This window comes from Trichogramma pretiosum, unplaced genomic scaffold (genome assembly GCF_000599845.2).
Source record: "Trichogramma pretiosum strain Unisexual culture from Peru unplaced genomic scaffold, Tpre_2.0 scaffold24, whole genome shotgun sequence".
Lineage (NCBI taxonomy): Eukaryota > Metazoa > Arthropoda > Insecta > Hymenoptera > Trichogrammatidae > Trichogramma > Trichogramma pretiosum.
In genome coordinates this window covers 524594-548661 of record NW_019641611.1, presented here as the reverse complement: position 1 = coordinate 548661, position 24068 = coordinate 524594, and the positions used below count along the sequence as shown (strand labels likewise).

Sequence of the window (24068 nt, the reverse complement as noted above, 5' to 3'; positions counted from 1 at the left end):
AGAACTGCTGACGCTGCGTGCACCTGGGCGAAGGTCATTCGAGTCTTGTTTTTGCATGCGAATTCAATCGCAGCTCTCTCTCTCGCGCGCGCGCGCGCGTTAAATACGCGGATTACTTGCTGCACAGCTGGAAATGCGAGCGAGTCCTTGCGCTGTTTTTCTTTCGCTTTCTCTCTGCTCTATCTCTGCTCTTCGTCGTCGTAAGATAATTATCTTATATAATGGCGTCGACGCAGCCTGGCGTGTAGTTCAATTAATTAAGCGTCGGTGCGGCGACTATACAGGTTTATAAACCGGCTGTATTTAAAGATGTATATACAGGGGACGTAGTCAAACGAAATTATTAAATTCTATATGCTTGTTTCTCTCTGCAGCTGCATAAAGCCGCATCCAAGCATATAATCTCGAACTTTAACGACCGGCTTGTTTTGCGTTCGAATATTCGGTTACCTCGAGCTGCATCACTGTACTGCTGCCCAGCCTGATTGGAACGCTCTTTTGTTGCAATATATTTTAATATTTTTAGCAAAAAAGAAATTCTCGAGAGCTTTTTTCGGCTCTATAAGAGGTTTAGAAATGCAGATTATCATTGTTACACAGAGGCTATCGAAAACTCTGGGCCGGCTTTTATAGCTGGGCAATTTCCTTTGCCGTGAAATGCGGGACAAGTCGCACACAGCTTCAAAGGACGAGAGATGATAAAAGGGATAGAGATAGACAGAAAGCTCGGAGATTAAAAGACGCGATTTCAATAATCGCCGCGCGTGCTCGCGCCCGCATTAGGAAATCACTCGGGCCAAGCATATTCTTTTGCAGCTCATGAGGTTTCGATCCCCCGTGCTAATGGCTCCAATTCGACACTTTCGCAAAGGATCGTTTTCGCTGGCGTGTACTCTCTTGGGACTTCGTATGCATGTAAATGGCATTCGAGCCGGCAAGAATCCGACTCGAATTTGACGTAGCGATTAAAGGCAAAAACACAGCGGACCGTGCATTATAAAATTTAATTTTCATCCTCGTGCGACACGTATTTTATTTTTTCGATTCACGAATTGTCTGCTGCCTCGCTCTTGATGCCAAAATTCACGAGCGTTCTCTGGTACGGGCACATAAATCTCTGACCCTTACTGGGCACACACCGCAATCCGCATACACCCACACGTCCACGCACACAAACGCGCGTACACACATTGCGCCGTCGTAGCATGCGAGAATATTTTGGTATTACAACCGTGGGCATCTTCGATCTCTTTCACCCGGCGTCTCATTCTTTTTCTTCGATCCTTTTGTGCTTTTCATCCTGAGCCGTTGAGCCGTTGTGCGCGCTATGCCTTTATCCGTTTTCCTCGCTACTCTCTGCGCGCCATGTATAGGTATGTGTGCGCGTGCATGTGTGCGCGCAATGCTGTGTACTCTGAACTGAAAGAAAAGATATTCGCTTTTTTGTATATCGTGTAAGTATATCTATAGACTGACCATATCTGTGTTTTTACTACTTGAAACTACCTATCTCGCACATTAGATTTGAATAAATCGATATTTTCGATTCGTTCGTATCTACAGATGTATAACTTGGACAGGAAAATGAAGCATTTTGACGAGGATAATTATTCAGTTTATTTCGTTTATATAACGAGCCTCGTTATAACAAAGCAGTAGCAGCATTTCTAGCAGTGAAATCTTAACTAAAGCCTCCATAATAGCTAAGTGTATAATAATATATGGGCGACAATTCCATTTACACTGCTTGGCTGCTGCTGCTGCTGCTGCTGCTACTCTACAGCACGGAGACACTAATATATGTATTCTGGAGTGCGGGCTTGGTAGAGCAAAGTCTTAGACGTTGAGAAAGACGTCGCTCAGTGACTTGCTTACTGACGCATAACAGCTCCTGTCTGGCATCAAAACATACAAATACGCGCAGCGCCATTATGTGTGTATGCACTGGCATAGATGCGAATTTCGAGGATAAATTGTTTGATGTAAAGTCTGTCAATGCAACTTTTTCTCTACTTTTTTTACCAGCTTTCTTTGATTCGCGTTGCGAATTAAAGCTATTGTCACGTCGTCTATGTATGTGCTTTCGATTCATTTGTACACACGCGCTCGTTGAAGCTCGGCGTGGTAACGGCTTTTGAGAATTCGAAGCAACAAAAAAAACCTTCACGTCAAAAGCTATTGAACTTGCTTTTATAAAACAAAACTAGCGAGTATATGCTTAATTGAAATTAAAACCAAAATGAACCGAAGAGAAGTGAAAAAAATATATAGTGTCATAAGTCTTGCTTTGTTTGCATTATGCATGTTATATAGCTAACGAATCGCTGGTACATGTGCGTGAGCGAGTGATGCGCGATGAATATCACACGTAGCAGCAGGGGAAAAAGAGGAAAAGAAAAGGGAGCGAAGAGAAAAATGAAATTGCAACGAGCAAAGGATGAAAGCTGAAAATTTAATTCAAAGAGAATACACAGGGCTTTTCGCGCGCGGGCGCTCGTCGAGTCGGTCGAGTTTTTACCTTGTATACATACTTGCTTATAATATAACAAGTGCACAAAGTATTTTTCGCTCCATTATTATATAAAGCCGGCACGAAGCTCTCTCGCGTCCTATATGTATGCGTGAGTGTATAATTTACAACAACAAAGCGTTTCTCAATAGCCATTCATACACGATGAGTTATTCATATATCGATTATTCCGAGCCAGGCGCGTATACATACGACCTAACGATCCTAGGCTTTAATTAACGCTAGCTTCTTAAGATGGTTAACACAATGCGTCGAAACTATACAAGCGTGCGCCCGCAATAGTCGAAATAACATACATGTTTATTGTTCTTACGGCATAAAGCTCGTGCCTTTTCCCGAGAAAGAGACAAATCGCTCGCTCTCGTTCTCGAAAGATCCGCTATATTATACGCAATAAAGCTCTCAGGCCGAAAGCTCCTGCGCCGACGATATAAAGTCAAAGGCACGGCTGTACGTGACTCAAAGCTTAATTGAGTTATGCCGTAAAGACACGCCGATGACGCAATAAACAATACATAACGTACACTGATTTATTTTGCGCTCCGCATCTGTGCACGTCTGACTGACTATTTTTTCCCTCTGTTTTCTGCTGCAGCATCCTCGTGCGACATGGTATTCAATAGCGACACAACAAAATCGGGTGTGGTCACGTCGCCCGGCTATCCGAATCCGTATTCTGCTCGGACGCGCTGCAGATACGACTTCCAGGGACGTGGCAAGGAGAGGATACAGATCATTTTTCAAGTATTCGACGTTTATCGACCGCCCGAGGGTACCAAAGAGTAAGTACAGCTGTTTCAGTTCTTATTAATTCGTCATTACAATCTCGACGTTGGCCATCCATGAAGAAGAAATCCTACGACGACGGAATAAATGAATTTTCTCATCGATTAACCTTATCGAACTTGCAGAGCTTGCATTGATTTTAGAAACTTGCCGGCTGTCGAATCAAGCTATACCGCGTGTATATAAACTATACATATATACCCTAGCTTTTCGAAACTTTCTGCTTTATATATATATTTCTCCGAGCGCGTGTTACTTGTCTATGCTCTGCTATATATTCGCTGCGCTCCTTTCGCCAACGATCGAGTTCTCTCGATTCGCAATACCCCGGATACTCGAAACTTTCAACTTTTAGCCTCTCTCGCAAAAACAGTGACAATTAATCCTCGCTTTGAAATTTACAGATGCGAATCGACGGACTCGCTGGTGGCCTACGTGCAAATAGACGGCAAAATGGAGAAGATCGACTCGTTCTGCGGAGAATCAGCGCCAAGGCCACTGATGAGCAACGGGCCTCGGCTGCTGCTGGAATTCCGCGGCCTCACCGCATCTAGGCACGCCCGCGGTTTCAAGGCCACTTACTCGTTTCTCGAGAGTGAGTATGATGCGCGCAACAAAACATCGTAATACCATTAGTCGAGGCATGTCAGGCGTCGAGATCGCATTCGAACTTTATCATAATAAATAGTCGCACAGTCGCTTATCGTTGCGGCGCGCCTCCAAGCCCGTGCCAAAGTGTAATGCAGCAGCTCCTACCTGCCGGCGCAGGATAAAGCCTGTCGGATTGGCCCGAAAATGAGGAGAGAGAGAGAGAGAGAGAGAGCTCGTGCGATCGTAGAGCGCATTCGCCGATGACAATTTCACATTCGCGCCTCGCGCACGTATTGATTTTGCCTCGCGCCCTGCCATTAATTCGTGGCCTCGCATATACATTTTTGCGGGACATTACTTTCATTGTTCTCGGTCGGACTCATAAAACACGCACAAACACTTGTGCTGTTCACGAGAGCTAATGTTTCGCGTTTCTCTTCTTTGCGATTCATAATAACAACAGCAGCGTCAATGGCGGCAGTCGACTATATACAACAGCAACAACAACAACAACAACAACAACAATTCACTAGGCAGCTCTCGCTCACATTTATAAACGGCATTTCCTTCGGGCGTGTTTGTAATAATATATCGAGAGTGCAGAGCTCGCAGAATGGCTCGAGTTATGCAGCTATCATCGCGGGCGAGAGCAACAATATAGCCTGCACACTCCCCCCGGAAACTGAAACTTGGCTCACCTTCCTTCGCTCGCTCGCTCGCTTCTCTTTTAGTTACACACGCCATGTGCGTAAATATGTATGCGCATGGCCAGGTTAACTGGCTGAGAGTTTATATTATAGGGTGGACGTGGAAATACAGTCCTTCATCCCCCTGCACCCTCAACCTCCAGCGTAAGCAGCTAACCTTGACGTTTACAGCTATAGTTGCAACTTTGAGGGGGCCAGCGGCGGCATGCGCTAACCCGAAGGCAATTATGATTATGTATACGGTATATAATCAACTGTGCTTTCTCTCTCCTGTCCACGCCCCGAGGCAGCTTGTGCGGCCTGAAAATCAACTCGCATTGACCCGCTTTGGATTTCCGCGTGTCTAAACTCGGCTGCGCTCCCGCTTCACACAGCACACCGTATACATCTGTATATATATTTGTCTACATGCTCTAGCAGCCGATGTCCAATGAAATTTCTACCGTGTATTCAATTGCTCCAAATGTTTGAGGATTCTTTAGCCACGCTGCGTCGCGTAAATTAATAAAACTCGCCAAAGTTTCGACAGACTTGATTATACATCTTGATTCTTGAGACGCTTTGTCGTTTTTCGAGCGCTCTCGCGCGTGGAGAAGGAAAAGCAGCTCTGCACGCGCGCGCGCTCGCAAGCAGGCAGGCAGGCAGGCAGGCAAGCAAGAGAGCTCGGCTCGACAAACTTTTAATAGCCTTAAAACGCAGTTTGTTGAAAATCGATGCACTACTCATCGCGCGCGAGAGCAGTAACATTTATCATGAGAATTATTTTGCGTTAATAAAAAGTTTCGCAGTTATGCCGGCTTCAAGCCCCAGCTAATATGCTCGCAGTTCCAAGTTTGAATTTCATTAATAATATACATAATCGCTCGGACTAAAATCGGTTTGTAAAATTTATCAAGTGAACTATGTACAAACCTATGGGTGTATAAGCGCCTACACTACGCCACGTTCCAAGTACGCAAAAAATGTTTCTGCACAGCGTTGAAAATTTCGGCAAAAAATATACATCACTGTCAAGATTTTAAGTTGAAAAATTTTCCAGCCAAGTACGCGCAGGCTACTAGTAACGATATAGAGCCTCGAATACTTAATAATGCATCATGACTCACTCGTGCTCTCTCGCGCTTTTTGCTAAAACACGAGCGCGAAAAAGGCAGATTTGTTGTTATTTCATAACTCGAGCGCGGGGTGCGCGCGCGCGTGCGATGGAAAACTTTTCATTTTTGCAACGTATAATATTACCTGTTTAAAATCCAGCAGCGAGGATCGTTCGCGTGTTGTACAGTACACCCTTGGCGTACGTAGAATTTCACTTGAAACTTCGGGCATAATAATAACGTATTCATGCGTGCGCAGCCCGTCGCCCGACAATCCCCAAAGCCTCGCGCGCACAAGTACGCATACATCTACACTGAAAAAATGTTCGAGCTGCTACCACTCGACGCCGCAGTGCAGAGCCTCGATACGCGGAAACGCTACTGCTCTCGGCCATCGAGGGAAATTCCCTCGATGATCGAGCAGCAGCGCATCGATGTAGAGTAGTAGCGCCCTCATAAAATCGAAGGACGCTACATGTGAGAAGTTTCGAGTATTATTTCATCGCGCGCGCCGAAACCAGTACTCACGTATTAGCAGCTTTCCGATGGTATTATTAGATTTTCCGGTATATCCAATTTTCGCCAAAAACATCATCACCAAACATGCCGAGCTAAATATCTCGAAAAAATCAATACGGCAAAACTGCTTTTTATGGTTTATTTTTGATTTTTTCTTATCAAAATTGAATATTTCGGAAAATCTGATACTACCATCGGAAAGCTGAGGAAATTTCCTATCGAATGGAGTAGTCAGTCAATTTTTTAAAATGAGTTTTGATACTTTTTCAGCTACTTAAAAATTGAATGAATGGTCGTATTAAGCGAAAACATGACTTTTTGGGCCCTAAAACACAAGCCAGAAAAAAATTACCTATGTTTAAATTTCATGTTCGCGCATTTTTTTAGCTTCCTAGGACCTTCAAGAACAATACCTAATGTTCATAGTATGCGTCCAACGTAAAAAAATTGTTCCGTTTTTAGCCAAAAAATTCGAAACTAAATTCCGGAATTGCTCATATACACGTAAATATTATAATATATATTATACAGAAAGCAAACGTAGATGAGCACGGCGAGCAAGCGAGCGCGCATCGCGCGAGGTGACTGAACACGCGACAGCGCTTGCTTTTCATCCGAGTGAAATTCCCTCGATGAGTCGAGTATGCGTTACTCGACGCGTCGAGCGCGCAGGCTCCTCACTACTTTGAGTAGTCTCTCTACGCATCTAGAGCTACTGCAGCTCTATAATCGTGGGTCTGTAGCTCGTGCGACCGCCGAGTTTTTGTGCCTCGACAATTTGATGCAGTCAGCCCGATCATTTTTTCAGTGTAGCGCGCACGCACACGTGTCTGCTAGTTATCATTTAATATTACTCTTTCCTATAATAATGTAAAATTCTACATATCAGTCTCCTTTTTTAGCGCTGAAATCGGATCGAAGAGTATATAATTTTGGCGCCCGGCGCGCTACCGCACGTGCAATATTGCCAAAGTTCCATACCCACGGTTTTGCCAGCAAAAGTTTGTTCATTTTGACAAGCGCACGCGCACACACACACACACACACACACACACAGTAGACGCTTGGACTTGACGCGCCCCTTTTTTTATATATCAAAAAAGAGTTTTGATTATTTTTCAGAAGAAGAGCAGCAGCAGAGTCTCTTTAGCTTGCCGAGCATGCGAGCTTGCCTCGACTTATATTATACGTCTTCGGTAATCTTACCTTCTCTTTCTCCTTGTATTGCTCTTGTGCTCCTTCGTCTTCTTCTTCTTCTTTTTTTCTCCTAGCGCAGCTACTCTTCGACTTTAAACTTGCCTCGCCCGCGTTCTGCGGTTTGGCCGACTTAAAGCCTTGTATATTCTGACCATTGGCGATTTATACTATCACGTTGCCGCTGCTCACGTTCGTTTCTTCTTCTTTTTCTTCTTGTTTCTTTCTTTCTTGCTGAGATTTTTCTATACTTTCTTTTTTCCAGCCCGGCGCGCTCGAGTGATATCAACTGCACTTGAAACTTGATTTATTCATGTAGACACTCTTCGCGCGCGCGCGCGCTTGCGCCCATTGTTTACCAAGTAATGCACATTGAATATTAGATTGTAATTCGCGAAGCTTTGAAATTTACCGAACATGTGGCAACAAAAGCTGTGCACTACCCCCATAACGAGCTCCCTAGATCAGGGACAATATTTCCAGATTTGTGACCGAAAAGTTGAAGCGCGTAATCAAACAGCATTTGAATGTTTCGCATATCGCGTATGCGTACATGCATTATCAGTTTTCCAATTAATTATACCATTGAGCTGCAGATGGCGAGCAATATATGTAGATGTATGCCATTTAATTGGATGCCTCTCTGTTTGCCTCATACCGTACGTACAATATTGTGCATTATAACAAGAATGAAGAGACATCTTTACAGTACAAGATATAATAATGTAGAGAAGGCTACGCGTACTGCAGAAAATGCCTGTCAAGCGCGTTAGTTTCGAGCAGAGCAACATTTACTTAATATCATTTCGATACGAGTATCGCTGGAGAAAAAGAAATTCACTTGAAAAATCAAAGTTTCGAATAAACTTTTTTAATGAATCGTCTAAAAGAAAAAAGGTGGGGACGTTTTCCCTGGGAAAATGTCAGTGCATGCGAACGGGTGTAGCAGCAACTCGTCGTGCGCGTTGCGCTTTTCACGCGACCAGACGTACGGGTTGTGCTGCTGCTGCAGGAGAAACCAGAGAAACTCCTTTTCAAAACACCTCGCACACCTATAAAAGGAAGATGCGAGAAAAAGTCGGTCGAGCGTGTAAATACGTATACGTACTGTATGTATGTGTATGTGTATAACAATGTCCAGGACACGCGAGAGCTTATACGTCTGGGAGGTGACGAAACAACAATGTTGCCTCGACGAAAACGAAAAAATGCAGTTGCGCTCGCAGGCAACTCGCACCAGATCTCTTCCACTCTCTATCTCTCTCTCTCTCTCTCTCTCTCTCTCTCTATATATATATATATATATGTATACAACAGCTACGCAGCAAGAGCAGCAGTACACGCTGACGTATAAAACGCGAGCGCGTAGTCCCGGGCGTAGTAGCTTTTCCGTTCGTCGTCGCACGTATAATGAAAAACAACGTAGGAAAAAGGCCTGGAAAAATAAAACAGTGCGCGCGCGACGCGTGTATAACGAAAAGAACTGAACGAAATAGCCCGCGGTCAGTTGTTATAGTGCTGTACATGCGTATATCGTGCGCATACATATACGTACATGTATAGGCTCCGATCAGAAAATGTATATCGCGAGACCCAATCTAAAATTGTCTTTACTATTGAACGCATCCAGTTGGTCTTTTATATGACACAAAAAAATCCATTCGCCGCGAGCTGTTATGTCTTTGTTGCACGGCCTGTACTCACAAATATAAGTGCCACACTCTTGCATTTTTTACGAAAATAAGAGCCGAGTACGCGTCGATGAAAAGCGAGCTTGTGTAAGTTATAGCGATCGACATTACCAGAATTTCGCCCTCATAGTAAATTAGAAAACGTTACGTATATAACATACCATGAGCCACGCACGCGACTGAATCCATAAAATTAAAGCAATCATTAAAATTTTATTTATTTTAAACATTCCTTACGACCCGACAAATGGAAAAATGTAAAACCGCACAACCGAGTATGCATATATCCTCTTTATCTCAACTTTCTATACTGCGCTTTGCGAATCAAGTAATTTTTTATTTAAACGCTAAACCAAGTACCCCGAGTATAAAAAGCACAGCCCTTGTGGCACACTGAAAATTGCTTAAATTTATTTTATTACAAAGGAATAGTTTTACTTGCGGATAAGACCGGAAAGAAAAAATCTAATAGTGCATTAAAATTCAAATGCACGATACATCTTTGGGAATTAATTTGAATTTTATGCAAACCACCGCGACGAAAAAAGTCTTTCAACTTTAGATGATTTTTAGAAAGTTAGCGTGAAAATATTACTTTGGAACTAAGACGGCAATAAATTCGAGATTAATATCGCACCTACGCCACGCGATAACAAAGTGTCGCGTAAGCGATAATTAATTTTTTTTAAATCAACCGTGAACGAAACTCTTGACTGACTGCTTCGCGTTTATTAAAAGAAATAAAGAAAATTTTGCACTGCTTTTACGGGCTCTTATGAATCCATTTTAAAAAGAATAGACTTTTCCAAAATTAAAGTCGTTTTACAAAGACCGAGCCCTTTTCAATTCCCTAAGCGACGTTCCATAAAACGCTAGGCTCTCTCCCTACATTGATATAATGCACGCCTCTATATCGAAATGGAAAAAAAATTACAAGGACTTGACAAAATTCTTATATGTATGCATGTAGGCGAGTTTAGTCTTCTATATTATATCAAGCCAGACAGGAGTCACTGTTCTTTTTTTTCTTTGATAAGCTTCTATTTAGTTTTTTCTTACTCATGCATTTTTTCTTTCTCCCTCTAAGAAATGTTCTTTTGCTGACGGTTTTTATACGAGGTATTGTGAATTTTCGGTATGTATACCTGTATACATGCACGCGCATACACGTCGGTAATTAGTAAAGAAAACGAAATCATGAGATTTTTTCTTGAGGAAAAATAAAGGGAGCTTTATACCTTTGAATTAACTTTTGTGTTCGAGAAACATATTGCTCTTGTTTTTTGTCTTATTTTGCCTGCTCTTTCTCAAAAGAATATTTCAGAGTCCCAGTTGCAAGTCATGCTTTTATAATATATTTAAGCAAGCAAAGAATATTAAAACGCCACGTATTACAAGTAAATTATAAAATTATAACAACGTTTTATTTCGTTACAAAGTAAGTTGGCTTCGGTTAAGGTCGCCAAGCTGTTGCGGAAGGCCACTAGATCTTTAGGATAAAATCGCCGCGCTCCAAATTAATTGGCGGTGTTAGTCACGCTCACAACAATTTCGAGGGACTTTGTTTAAATAAAAAGTTTCATCGGTACAAATTTCTATCTTGGGGGCAAATCAATATGACAAGGTGTGCGAACTCGATGCGAGTATAGCAAATGTTCGCAAATGAAGTACATAGATTGCGATACAAACGCAAGAGATGCACAGAGAGAGAGAGAGAGAGAGAGAGAGAGAGCTGCAATGCTGCCACCACACGAGCTTACGCTCGGAATTAAACTTGCCGTGTGCGCGAAAGGGAGGCTTTGATGGAATAAGCTTTGGGAGCCACTTGCGGCAAAAGCTCCGGCAGCCGGTACAGATCACTACTGCTGCAGTGGGAGCTGCTTATTACAATGGCACAGCATCGGGTGTGCTCCGTGTGTATCGCATAATTCACTAATGATAATGCCCTGATGCAATAACGCTGTAAAGTTCGACGGCTCACATGATGTATATGACGCACGTATACGTGACATTACAGATTTCGGAATAACGACGGGTAAGCAGGAGCTTTCCTATCCCTGCGCCTTTGTGTACAACAGCAACGAGACGATGAACGGCACGTTCACCTCGCCGAATTATCCGGGATATTATCCGCGCGATACCGAGTGCCATTACTTCTTCAACGGACAGCCCAAGGAGCGAGTTCATCTGCACTTTCATTACTTCGACGTCGAGGGCGTATTGCCGTGAGTATTTACAAGATCGCAATGACTCGCATTATTAATATATTTATTATATTGAATTATATACTTGTAATAACTTGAAGCAGTGAATGTTGAATTTCTATCTATTTGTGTGTGCCATAGGTGCGACTCGGTATCAGCCAGCGACTACGTGGACTTTTCGAATTACTTGTCGCGCGATCGCAAGTACTCGCGTCACTGCGGCCAATTGACCGAGTTCGACGTCGAGTCGGATCGCTCGTTCTTTCGCGTGACGTTCAAGAGTAACGACCGGCTGGATGGCACGGGATTCAACGCGAGTTATCAGTTTGTCAGCGAAGAGGACAATTATACGGTCAAGACGCCGTTGAGCAGCAGCGCCGCAGCAGCCATTGACTACTCGACTACTCCTCAGGCCGGTAAGAACCGAGCTAGCTCGCGAGCAAGTTTCGCAGCTAGCTGCAGCTTAATAAACTTTGGCTCTTTGATTACGACCCATTGATCGACGCGCGCCACAAGCTGCGACTATAGACCACCTCATAATAGCCGCGTACATGATATTTTCGCGATCTCGCAATGGATCGGCCGCCGAGTTGCAGCTGCAACTGCAGCGAGCTCGTTTTCAAAAATCCCAAGATAAATTACTTACGCCCGCACGCGCGCAACGAGAGAAAGTGAAGAGGCAGCAGATTTTTTTGCACATGGAAAATTTTATTTCACGCGCGCAACCTATAGCTATACGCAAGAGGAGCTGAAGCCTCGAGTAAGATATTCAATCTTCATTATGACGAATAATCGCGTTGCCTGCTGCCAAGATGAGAAATCTCTCTGTCGAGATATATACATTTTCTCTCTCTCTCTCTTTGCGCGAGCGAGTTTCTGCACGCCAAGCCGAGTTAATGCACTTTGTTCAAATGCTCGCAGGTCTTTTCTTTTACTACTCGCTCAAGTTGAAAATCATTCGACAGTTAAGCCTTTTTTCCTGGCCCGCGCGTGCATGTACAAATGATTTAACTATATTTTCTCGATGAAACTTGCATAGAGAGGAACGCATGCCTATGTGTATAAATACACGCGCCTCTATGTTAGCCTCTCTCGAGTTGAACAGACTTTTTAGTAAAAAGTTTGTAACTCTCTCGCGAGTTGCAAAAAGTTTCGTCGAATCTTGCGCATTACTCTGCGCGCGTTTTGTACAAACAGAACTTTGGCCTCTTGCACGCGCGTCCGTCGTGCAAGCGCCTGCGATACATTTAGCGAAATATTTCAAAGCGAAAACAGGGCTATTATTATGAAAGCGTTAACGTCCTCCACATCTTGAAGATTTTATTTTTCACAAATCCACGATTGCGCGGAATGATGATAATAATAATAATAATAATAATAATAATAATAATAATAAAATTGCTAGCTGCGAGGGTGTTGCGACTCTTGAAATTGAAAACTCTACTCTCTGCCACCTTGCGTTACATAAACGAGAGAGACCCGGAGCTGTTGGGGCTAAACAACAATGCGCGCCGCGCGTGTACGCGTTCGCATTATAAGGTACAAAGTGCGAGAGCCGCGAGTGTGTATGCGCGATTTGCAAATGAAAATGGAGCCAACGCAGCGCAAGAAGCTATACGTGCAAGCTCAATGCAGCGAATTAATCGTTCCATCAATATTGGCGGCCTACGCTCCCCATTCCCCCTTTCGCCACATTTATATATACGTACATGTACATATACAATATACATGCGCGTGTATACTCCACTGCATACATGGTACATAATATAATCTCTTTTCATTTCCTGGCTATGTGCATGTGCGCGTGTATGTTGTCGCGTATACGACCGCGTATAACAAAAGAACCATTTTTTCCACTTCAATTGTGTTTATTATGTGCGCACACATGTATAAATATACAAGCGCGGTAATGGCTCGATGAAACTTGCCACGATCCGATTCTGTGCTTTGAACAATGAGCCGCGCGCTGCCTTTTGCTTCTATTACTTACGTAATCTATCGCGGATTCAAATTTCCATCTCCAATCTTTCTCTGTAAAATAATCATCCAATCGTCAAATTTTCGTCCTCTATTATTACACCGCCACAGTCCGCGACTGTTATATTCATCGGGCGTATCATATACATGAGACATTTACGCGAGCCATGAGCTTGTATGCTTATAGATAATATTATATACGTATCGCATCGATTACTCGTATATATACGTGCCATAAATTTCGCAGACTGCAGCACGTATAGTGCACTGCTACGCGCGCGCGTATATGTAGGCTAGCTTCCCGGGCATTATCGATGCCCTCTAGGTTGTTGGTTAAAAGCTGCGGCTTGCCACGGTATTGCAGGAATGGGTTATACGACTTCCCGCAGTACCGACGATGTTGCGCAGCAATAGAAAAAAAAGGAAGAGACTTCAAACCAAGGTAAAGTGAGAGAATAAAAGCGTAGTGACTGAACTTAGTGAATAGCTAATGCGCCGAATGGCGGCACAGTGACTGGACTGCCGGTAGCCCACCGAGTGCACTTTCAAGCCCAGGTGTTGCTCAAAGAAGCGTGCTGACTGCGTTTTTTGCGCGGGCTTATAATACCCAAACTCGAGATTAGGCGTATCGACTATATTTTTATGAACTGATTTTTTTCGGTGCGCTTGATGTCCTCGGTTCGCGTTCAGCCCCGGTACGTCGATGAGCTCATTTTTTTCTCTATCGAAAGTAGGCACGAGAAAAAAAGTTATGCCAAGGAGACTTTTACTGCGGAGCATATCCAATGCTAAAGAACGTAAACTCTTACGTAATTTTTGTTTTTACTAAAATTTGAATAATTTTTTAGATTTTTCGAACAAAAAATCAATCAAAAACTAGAATAATTGCTTCTGGAGCGAACCGGAATGAAATGAAAAAAAAAGATTGATCATTTAAAAGAGCGAAAATTACTCGAATAACAAACCCGAAGAAAAAATCCAATATATAGTATATACATCCATTACGAAATCGTGACGATTCCAAGTCTCCAATAAATCCGTATACGTTTAGTTTAACAAGCGGTGGCCGTAGTCGTACGCGCGCGCGCGCTAGCAGAAACGAAAGCCTCGCCCACCATCGTCGACAGTAGTTATTTCCGTGTCCGATGTCGTGACCGACAGTCGAGTAGTTTTTGATTTTACTCTATTGCTTAAACGACTGTCAGGAAAGAGAAATATTGCATGGACAAACGTGTCTATATAAGCGCAGCTCGACCACGGCTAGCTTTAGGTATATGGAGTGCAGCTACGTCGGACGAGAATAAAAAAATTTGCATGAACGTATTTTTATGTAACGTTGGGAAAAAAGACATTAGTTGTTCGTCGGTGCATAGCCGGGCGGGAAAATTAACTCCGCCGAGGATCATTTTAAACGAAGGCTATTTTTTATCGAGCATCAAAAAATAAATAAGTCCTTTAGTCAAAATCCGTGATGTATGTCCCAGCGAGACCAGGACGCAAAGAGTCTCTTTCCCTCTCTCGTGATGGGCTGGCAAAGAAGTAATTAACGCGCATAAAGCGCTCGCGATAAAACCAACCTGAAAAGGGTTAATGGCCAAAGAGAGGGAGAGAGAATGAGCGATAGGAAAAATGTCACCCATCTCTTCTATCACGCGCCCGAGCTATACATAAAAGCGCCCACGAACGAGCGAGCGAGCGGGCGAGCGCGCGCGACACGGAACAATGGACTTTCAAGCGCACCAAAGAAAGAGATGAGCATCGGTTATTTTCACTACTTTGCTTTGCTTTATACGCACATCGAGGAAAAATTAAACTAATTGGACGATAACTCGGAAGAGATCGAATCAAATAGTTTATTTGTCTTTTTAATATGCCTCTTAAGACTTGTTTTTGATTGCGAGTCACAAACGTTGCAAGTCGTCAAACTGAAAGCTTTTCTATCCTAATTATCCCAGCAAAAGCATCGTGAATTTTTCGAATTATCGTGCGCCATATAAACTTGCGAGAAAGCAATAAAAATAATTTTATGTATCCATTAACGCTCGATCCAAGCACGTTGTGCAGACTAAAAATGCTAGTATTTGACTAGTATTAACAAAAAGTTTGACTTTTCTATACAATTACCAATTGAGTTAACAAAAAATTAAGTACACTCATGGGGACACCATCGAGTCGAAGCGATGCCGTTCTATAAGTAGCTTTTTACGTTCACCAGTAACTGTTTGTGCGCTGTTGCTTCATCCGCATAAGTATACATATGTAGCTTACACACTTGCTCAGCTTTTTTCTTCTTTTTCTTTTTTTTTTTTCTTCCTCAACAAGCAAGTGACTTTTATGCGCACGCTTAAAGAGAGAGCAAAGAGATTTTTGATGGCACTCGTGTTTCTCTATCTCACACAGACAGGCCCGCAGCGGGTGCGAAAGCTTGCATGTCAAGAATGATCGACCTTTTTTCCGACAACGCCGTCTAACTTTCGATCGTAGACGCGCGTGCATGGCAAAGGAAAAAGTATGTATGATTGATCGCGATTTAAGTGAGCAAAAATGATTTTTTCCTTGTCTCGTTAAATAAAAATTGAATGAATTGCGATTTGACTATTTATTTATTTATTTATTTATTTATTTATTTATTTTTCAAATACACGTCGCGTACCAAACTTTCGACTAATGCAGATGTAATCAAAGGTAAGCTTAGTTGCAAGCGCGTGTATAACATTATAATACTTGTCGGCGCGATCCTCCCCCCGTCGATTTTGACAGCAACGCATAAATACATGCACGCACTTACGTGGAGGCGCACAGTCGAAGGATCAAACAAGACCTTAAGACAATAAGGTTGCAAGTTTGATAAAGCCACGAGAAAGATCTAGAAGCCAAGTACCAAACTTCGGGGCCCTTTACTCTCTCTCTCTCTCTCTCTCTCTCTCTCTTGCTGCAGAGGCTTCAGCATCATCAAGCGTACGAAGGATTGAGATAATGCGAGCTCCGTGTAAAGCTACACATACTCGAAGCGAGTAATACACGCGTATGTATATGAGCTGTATCACGTGAAGCGTGATATGTCAAAAAATGAAATCTCAAAATAAGTAAGTACCCGTACAGAGTACATTGAAAAATGGAAATTTCCAAAATTTGAGCCTCTAGGATCTACACTCTCGAATTTGAACTTTTCTTTCTCAAATTTTATTCTGCTTTTATTGGGTGACTATGAAAAAACTATTGAAAAAATGATGTTTTATGTAAAATTTGACGAAGAATTTATATTAGCTGGTAAAATTCAAAACCCTTTAAGAATGAAAAAATAGTACGACAGTATAAAAATAGTTTTGATCATCTCCTTAAAAAACGGGTAATATTGGAATGTATTCTATCAAAGACCAAAATAAAACTTTTCAAACTGGTTTTAGCAACTGCACCAACAAACACGTTTGGAAATTTTCAAGAGTGTGAGATTTCATTTTTTTGGCCTATTACAGTTGACGTGATATAGCCTATATGTATGTAGATGTGCAGCGGCGTCTGTACAAGCCTGAAAATTTCGAGCTCCCCGAGCACATAAAGCTCCATAACGTGCACGCTTCACGAGCTTTGCGCGCACTTTTGCGCCAAACAATGCACTGCTGCGTGCGTTAATCTTATACTCCCCGACATCTTCTGCACCCACTTATGCTGCTCGCGCTCCTACTTCGTTTACAATATTATATGTACAAATAGAATAGAATAGAATTACCTCGTCGAAGCCTCGAGTTGCCTGCGCGGTGTATTTACTCGTGTGATACATCTGATGTGTGTTATATTGGAACCGAAAGTTTTCCTCATGCTCGCTCTAGACAAACAGATTTCGAACGATGTGTATTTAACGCCCGATTTCCATTCAGTAATTGCATAACACGATTCATTAAGCGTTCTCCTTTTTTGCATTTGCCTACACATAAAAAAAACGACGCATCATTCAAATGTGTAAATGTACTTTTATACGTTGTGTTGCAGGCTATTATTGCTGTTTCTCGTCGCTGATGGCACTCGTTCTTTTATCACTTCTGCCAGGCCAATTTCAGCCGATGACGAATGAAATAGCCTACTGATTATGACATGCATGCATAGCACTATGACAATTCATCTCCGTGCAGGCTGGATGACGTAAAAAAACAATGTGTACACGAATCAAAAACGCAGCCGAAGTAGAAGAGTGAGAGACAAGACATTATTTGAAAATGTAGATGTTGTATGAGATAAAAGGAGAAAAAAATATCACCCCCTGTGTTTGCTCATGCATTTTTGTTGTACAATGAATGGAGTAAGATAATGTGTATATATATTATAGAGGCATTTTATTCTGTACATAATATAATATATTGATAAACAAATAAAAATCCAATTGTTCGGTGTTTGCAGATTTGGTGGACGACAGGAGAGAAAGAGTAAAAAAAATCATTGTGTTCGTATATAATAAAATTGAGTACTTGTATGGTCTGAGAGAAATATTCAATACATTACCTGATCTGAACACACAACTTTTAAAAATTATGCATCAGTTTTATTTACAACAGTAAATATTGATTGATTTAATTTTTAAATAACTTTTCAAGGACTTATGTATTCAATTTTCTTTCGTCTGACAAATAAGCTTGCACAAAATTATTTTTTACGAGCTAATTTATCATAATTTTCACGAATTTGAAAATAATTTCTCAGAGTTTCTTAATGCCTTTTGCTCGCTTTAATTTTAATTTATTTGTGTAGATTGAATTGAGGGTTCCTCGAAAAAACGAGATGTTTAAAAAATTTTACATTTTTTTAGATGAATTATGATCAACTAATATGTTCAATTCTGTTCAATTCTATTCAATTCTGTTCAATTCATGTCATGTTATATTTATTAATTGAAATGAAGTTATAGAGTTTTAATCATTTGAACTTTTTAAAAATAATCATGGCATATTAAATACAAGCAACTTAACATTTGTGTGTAAAAGCTAATATGACTTCAAAAAGAGTTAGAAGTTTCACCACGAGCAGTAACTTATAATAACAAAGAAGAAAAAATTTACGATGTGTTATTACTTAAATAAAATTTTTTTCCGTAGTATTCAAAAATATAAACGAACATATTTTGTATCTTTCAAACATGTTGCCATCCATCCTCTTGGTATAGAACTAACATCAAAATTATTTTACTTGAAGCAAGGAAATAAAGTTTTTATTCTTGAATATTTGGATATTTGGAAAAGATCGGGGGAAATATGAAATTGAAAGATATTATAATTCGTGTATGAACGGTCAGTTCATTTTCTATGCATTATTGTATTGCATTGGCTTATTTTTAACTAATTTAATATCCGCTTCATGTTTAAAGAAATATCAATTTGAAAAAAATAAGTAAACTTCAATATTGTAATAGGGAAAATTTTATAATACTTGCAACTAAAATATTTTTTTCTTTGCCCTTTTTATTTCCATAAAGAAAAGATTATTTCAAGTATAAAAAAATTTTCGTTCTGACAGCTATTGGCTTCGAGTCGACGCATAGTAATAGTCAAGTCAACTTTTCACATGTTTGCAAAGAAATACATCTTACAGAGATATGTATTACGAATATGATGGCAGCTATGTGATTTAAGATTACTATGATCTGTCAAAAAAGGTTGACGCTTACTGATGATGAAATTCTTGAAGGAAAAGTGTACTGCAAATTTGAGTTTCTTTGTGAATATATTTTCAATACTTTTATTATGTACATTTCACTATATTTCGACTGCGCAGTATGTGATCGTTGCTAAAACTGAAATTGTATATAACGTCACGTACTATAGATACAACTGAATATTACTTACACTTCTGCAATAATATCTTGTATTCGTTTTGGCATTTGGTAAAAAAATCTACAAAGATATAACACGTCAATTGTCCGGGCTGAAATAAACGTATCTTTTACATTTTTTTAAATACATGCATGTGATGAGTAAACTGAAAAAAAATTTTTAAAAGCCCAACAGAACATTTTAATACTCTTTTAATACTTCTATACAAGACTTTTTTAATGTCACTATTCGAATTTTTCACATACCAAATGATATTGACAGTCTGATGTTTCTTTGAACTGAATTTGATGGGCTGACGGGTACTTCAGCATCCTTAAGATAATATTTAATGAAATCATTATTCATTACCATTGAGCTGATCAATTAATACATAACATTTTTCTGTGCTACTAATTCAAATATTATCTTTAAAGTTTTCTTTGAAACAATTGTAAAAATAAAATGATATGTATACGTACATACCTCTTTGTGAGCTTTATATGAAGTTTTTCAGAAAAAAAATCCTTATTTAATCATCATACTCAAACTCCATTAACTCGTGTATAAAGAGAATGGAAAAATGAGTTTGGTCTACAAAGTATGTGCCGAAAAAATCGTACTCTCATTTTTTGCTGTTTATTTACTGAGAACAAAAAATATTGAGAAGCTACATGTAGCCCGTAATATTAATGCGTAGGTGAAAATTCACATTTGTATAAAATAGGAAAAACTTAAATTTTAATATAATCACCCTACACTACACACATATATTATAAAAAATATACTTTACATTATAAAAGTCTGGATAAATTCAGAATCTGAAAGTTACGACGGAAAAAAATGATGCTAAGCGTGACTATAATGAATTGTTACATTATAAATATCTATTAATTAATGTTTGACATATAGTTTTTAAAAGCTGTTGATACCTTTGTTTTATTATTTTGGTGATTAAGTTTCTTCAACTATCAATGAGTACATTATTCGAAAGTAAATAAAATTTGTGTAAGGAGTGCATGCAATTGACAATTACAAACAAAAATGACATCATAAGCTATATAAATATTGTAAAATATTCGTCTTCGTAGTTGTAAAGTTACAAAATAAAACATAAATAATAGTTGCGTTAATAATAAAAGAGGCCAGCTGAACTGTCCAGTCATTTTTACCTGCGTGTGAATTACGTGATTTTAGTGTGCATGTATGTATATGGGTCTACGTCTAAACCAAATTGACATAGCGTAATAATATCAGAAATGAATTTTTTGTTGCACAAAGCGGCAAAGCCAAATGTTCATTACCCCAAAGTAAAGTGAAAGGTTCAAATTGTAAGATTTTAGAGAGGAAAAAATTGTTTAATGTATATACTATGCAAAAACGAGCCGAAAAACGAGCATCTGTTTTGATTGTCTGTCACTATCGTAATTGCTACGAAACAATATGAAAAACAAATTTGTCATAATCTTTTATCTGTATCGATTATGTGCACTATTAAACGAAAATATGAAAATACAATTGAAAATTTATGCTGTAATTTCATATCATACGCATCCTTAAATAAGCATATGGCTGGTTTGAGCCGGATGAATGATTATATACACCCAGAAGTAACATTAAGCCGCCAGAATGCCATTATATATATCATGATAAAGAGGGAAAAATTTGTTTTCAACGATCATACAAAAGAGCAATGAAAAACGTATATATACAATCTCAAGAGCAGCCGAGGAGTTTTTCACATGCCATCTAACATCACCTATTCGAAGGAAGGAGAATTATAGCAGCGGAGTCGCGCGCGCGTGGCATACGCGCGTATTGGAACGACCTCTTACCGAATAATTTTGCTCTCCCAATGGCTCGGCAAAAAGTACAGAGCGGAGGTAAATAAAGTCGAGGAATAAAAATTAAATAGAAAGGAAACATGACCGCCGTTTTTCCGTTAAATCGAAAAGCCAACGACCGCTTCTTTGCAACTTTAAATCATCGAAATTGATTCTTACTCTTGACTTTACGACCTCGCTTATGCGTTCTGTTCGCCAAGTTCCAGCGATTCGATGGACCCTTCAAGAAACTGCCCGATATATTGAGTGTGTTATTTGAAGAAAAAAATCTTGGCAAGTATATAAATAAGGTCAATACTGAAAATTTTGAATTTTTTAGATCATTACAATGAAAGCCAACCTATAAATGTTATTTCTAGTTTTTTTATTAACTCTTTTTTGCTTATTTTCAATTTTTATAAACGACATCTTCTGCGCTGACTGGAAACTGTTTACCGTACTTATCTGCGATACTTTTTTCACTTTTATTGTAAAGAAACGTGTTTAATACAAATTCATTCTTGCATAACGTTCATAACATTATAGTAATTCTCTACTTAAAGAGCCTCTTGCAATGTATATTTTTCACTTCAAAAGCCTTCCATGAATTTCAAATCTCTGAGCCGAGAAAAATTCTGTAAAACATTCAAATCTCGATTAATTTTATGGTTGAGAGCCCTGAACTAGTTGAATAAGAAAATAAGAATATTGGCTAAGGTCAAAAAGATATAAAGTTAATAAAAAAGTACTTTTATGAATATTCATGATTTTATCTTAAAATATATCATTACAATGTTTTAATGAAAAATCGAGTGAAACATTATGCTAGCTTACTCTTTATTTATATAATTCAAAAGTATCTTGGGTGAAACTAAAACTTTCGTCGATATTTTCTCAGAACAGTAGGTTAGTTTCTGTCCCGATTGTACTTATCCAGATAAAACATTTAGTTTCTGCGAGTTTTGTAAATCAATTGCAAGCTCAGTATATTTTAATGAAAACTCTGAAAATGTTTGTATTTGAAATTACCACGATCATTATAGAATAATGATATTTTATTTAATCAACTTGAGCTGCTAAAGAGTTAGTTTAATTAATGCTGAGCGAAGCGAAGTCGTCTTCTTTTAGCTTCGTGTTTTTTATCGTTTTTTGTGTCAACGGTTTCGGAAAATCGGGTTGACTTATTGATATGTTATGAAAATTTCGGAAGTTTTGGAGGCTGTGTGGATGAAGGTCTAATTACATAAATGGTGTCTATTTTTCAACTTCTTATGCTCTTCTATGCATTTTTTCTAATAACTTTGAATAAATTTATGTAATTTGACGGGGAAATTTTTTTATTACACACAAATTTGCAACCGGGCAACTGTTCTTTTAGTTTGACATCCGAATGCACTTGGGTGTAATTGGATGCACTACTTATGCAGTTTTTCCAAGTTTCTTTCAAACTGATGTAATTCGGAAAAAATTTTTTAATTACACAGAAACTTAGCACCGAGTATCAAGTACTCAAAAAACTGGGCAAGTGTTGCGAAATTGATTAGTTAAAATCTATATAAGCTAGATTTTGCTCAGACTACTTGGGTTTGCTTTCATAATTATTTAATATCTACATGAGCTGGGTCGAGTGGGTTACTCGTTTTGCTGAAATAAAGTTGAATGGGAAAATACCAGAAGTGAAACTTTGGAGTCCTTTTCCTTGGTTGAATTTTCTCTTAAATGTTATTCAACTTTTTCTAATTTTTGACTTTCTTGAACTTAGATTTTTTTTTAATTTTTTTCAAAACTTTATTTTACTTTATTTTCTATCAAATTGATCAAGATTTTTCTTCTTTGTTATTTCGATGTTTTAGTTAACTAATTTTATAGAAGTTTCACTTCTGATGGCTGTCCATAGACATCTAATTTTAGTATTATGAGATACAAGGGCATTTAACACTTATCGGCACAGCGTGGTTTAGGGCCCGAGCGCCGTGAGTTACTGTAGTCGAGGCTGCCTCAGCAATTATCTACGTACAGAACTGAAAAGGTAATGTAGGCGCCCTTATGCGTATTTTTCTTCCAACAAATGTGAGACGAACAAAGTTATATAACATCGTACGATTTTTAGGGAATCAAACCTCATACCCAACGCGCCTAACAAAGTTTCACTTTAAAACCCATAACTGCAACCTTTGCGACCTATTTTTGTCATGTGTGTAAAATTATGTATGTAAAAAGTCTTTGTAAGGCTCAAAATATGGAAAAAATCGCGTCATTTAGAAACGAAACCTTTCGTCATTTTGGACGTTAATCAGTTGATAGCGATTTACGAAATAAATTGTAAGCATTTTAAATTTATTCATAATTGAATTGCGTTCACAGTGGCGTACTCAGTTTATTGTTTTTGTATCAACAGTTTCGAAAAACGAGTTGATCGATCGTTATAAAAATATTGGTATTCGTTAAACAATGCAGATGAAGGTCTAATAAAATAAGTGGTATCTATTTTTCAACTTCTCATGCACTTGTATGCATTTTTAATACATATTGCATTTTTTATATAACATTACAAACTAAGGTAAAATATCGGAAAATTTGTTAAATTACACGAATTCGGTAGCAGAACCCAGTTTCCTGTTTTTTTGGCTTTTTAGTGGAACTTTATTTTGGCAGGTAATTTCACGCTTTTTCTAGCGAGAATTTGTAGCTGCGGAGGAAAAAATTTCAAATTTTGGCGGGAAATAATTCGAAAATTTGGCGGAAAAAAATTTGATAATTCAAAAAATTTTTCCCGCCAAAATTCAAAATTTTCCCGCCAAATTTTCAAATTTTTTCCCGCCAAATTTTCAAATTTTCCCGCCAAAATTTTCAAATTTTTTCCCGCCAAAATTCAAAAATTTTTCCCGCCAAATTTTGAAATTTTTTTTCCCGCCAAAATTCAAATTTTTTCCCGCCAAAATTTGAAATTTTTTTCCCGCCAAAATTCAAAAAAATTTTCCCGCCAAATTTTGAAATTTTTTTCCCGCCAAAATTCAAAATTTTCCCGCCAAAATTCAAAAATTTTTTCCCGCCAAAATTCAAAATTTTCCCGCCAAATTTTGAAATTTTTTTCCCGCCAAATTTTGAAATTTTTTTCCCGCCAAAATTCAAAATTTTCCCGCCAAAATTCAAA

General features: G+C 39.2%; 1 protein-coding gene across 3 annotated transcripts in view; it reads left to right on the top strand.

The window, feature by feature from the left end:
• LOC106648136 (suppressor of lurcher protein 1) overlaps window positions 1-17849 on the top strand; it is a 168035-nt gene extending 150186 nt beyond the window's left edge. For 2 of the 3 annotated variants that reach the window (XM_023458605.1, XM_023458606.1), the window contains 5 exons: window positions 3126-3312; window positions 3721-3911; window positions 11130-11337; window positions 11458-11732; window positions 17284-17849. In XM_023458605.1, the coding sequence (XP_023314373.1) occupies window positions 3126-3312; window positions 3721-3911; window positions 11130-11337; window positions 11458-11732; window positions 17284-17378 (956 nt within the window). In that variant the 3' untranslated portion in view covers window positions 17379-17849. The remainder of the gene's footprint in view (window positions 1-3125; window positions 3313-3720; window positions 3912-11129; window positions 11338-11457; window positions 11733-17283) is intronic. The other variant, XR_002763443.1, reaches the window with a different exon arrangement.
• The last annotated feature ends 6219 nt before the right edge of the window (window positions 17850-24068 follow it).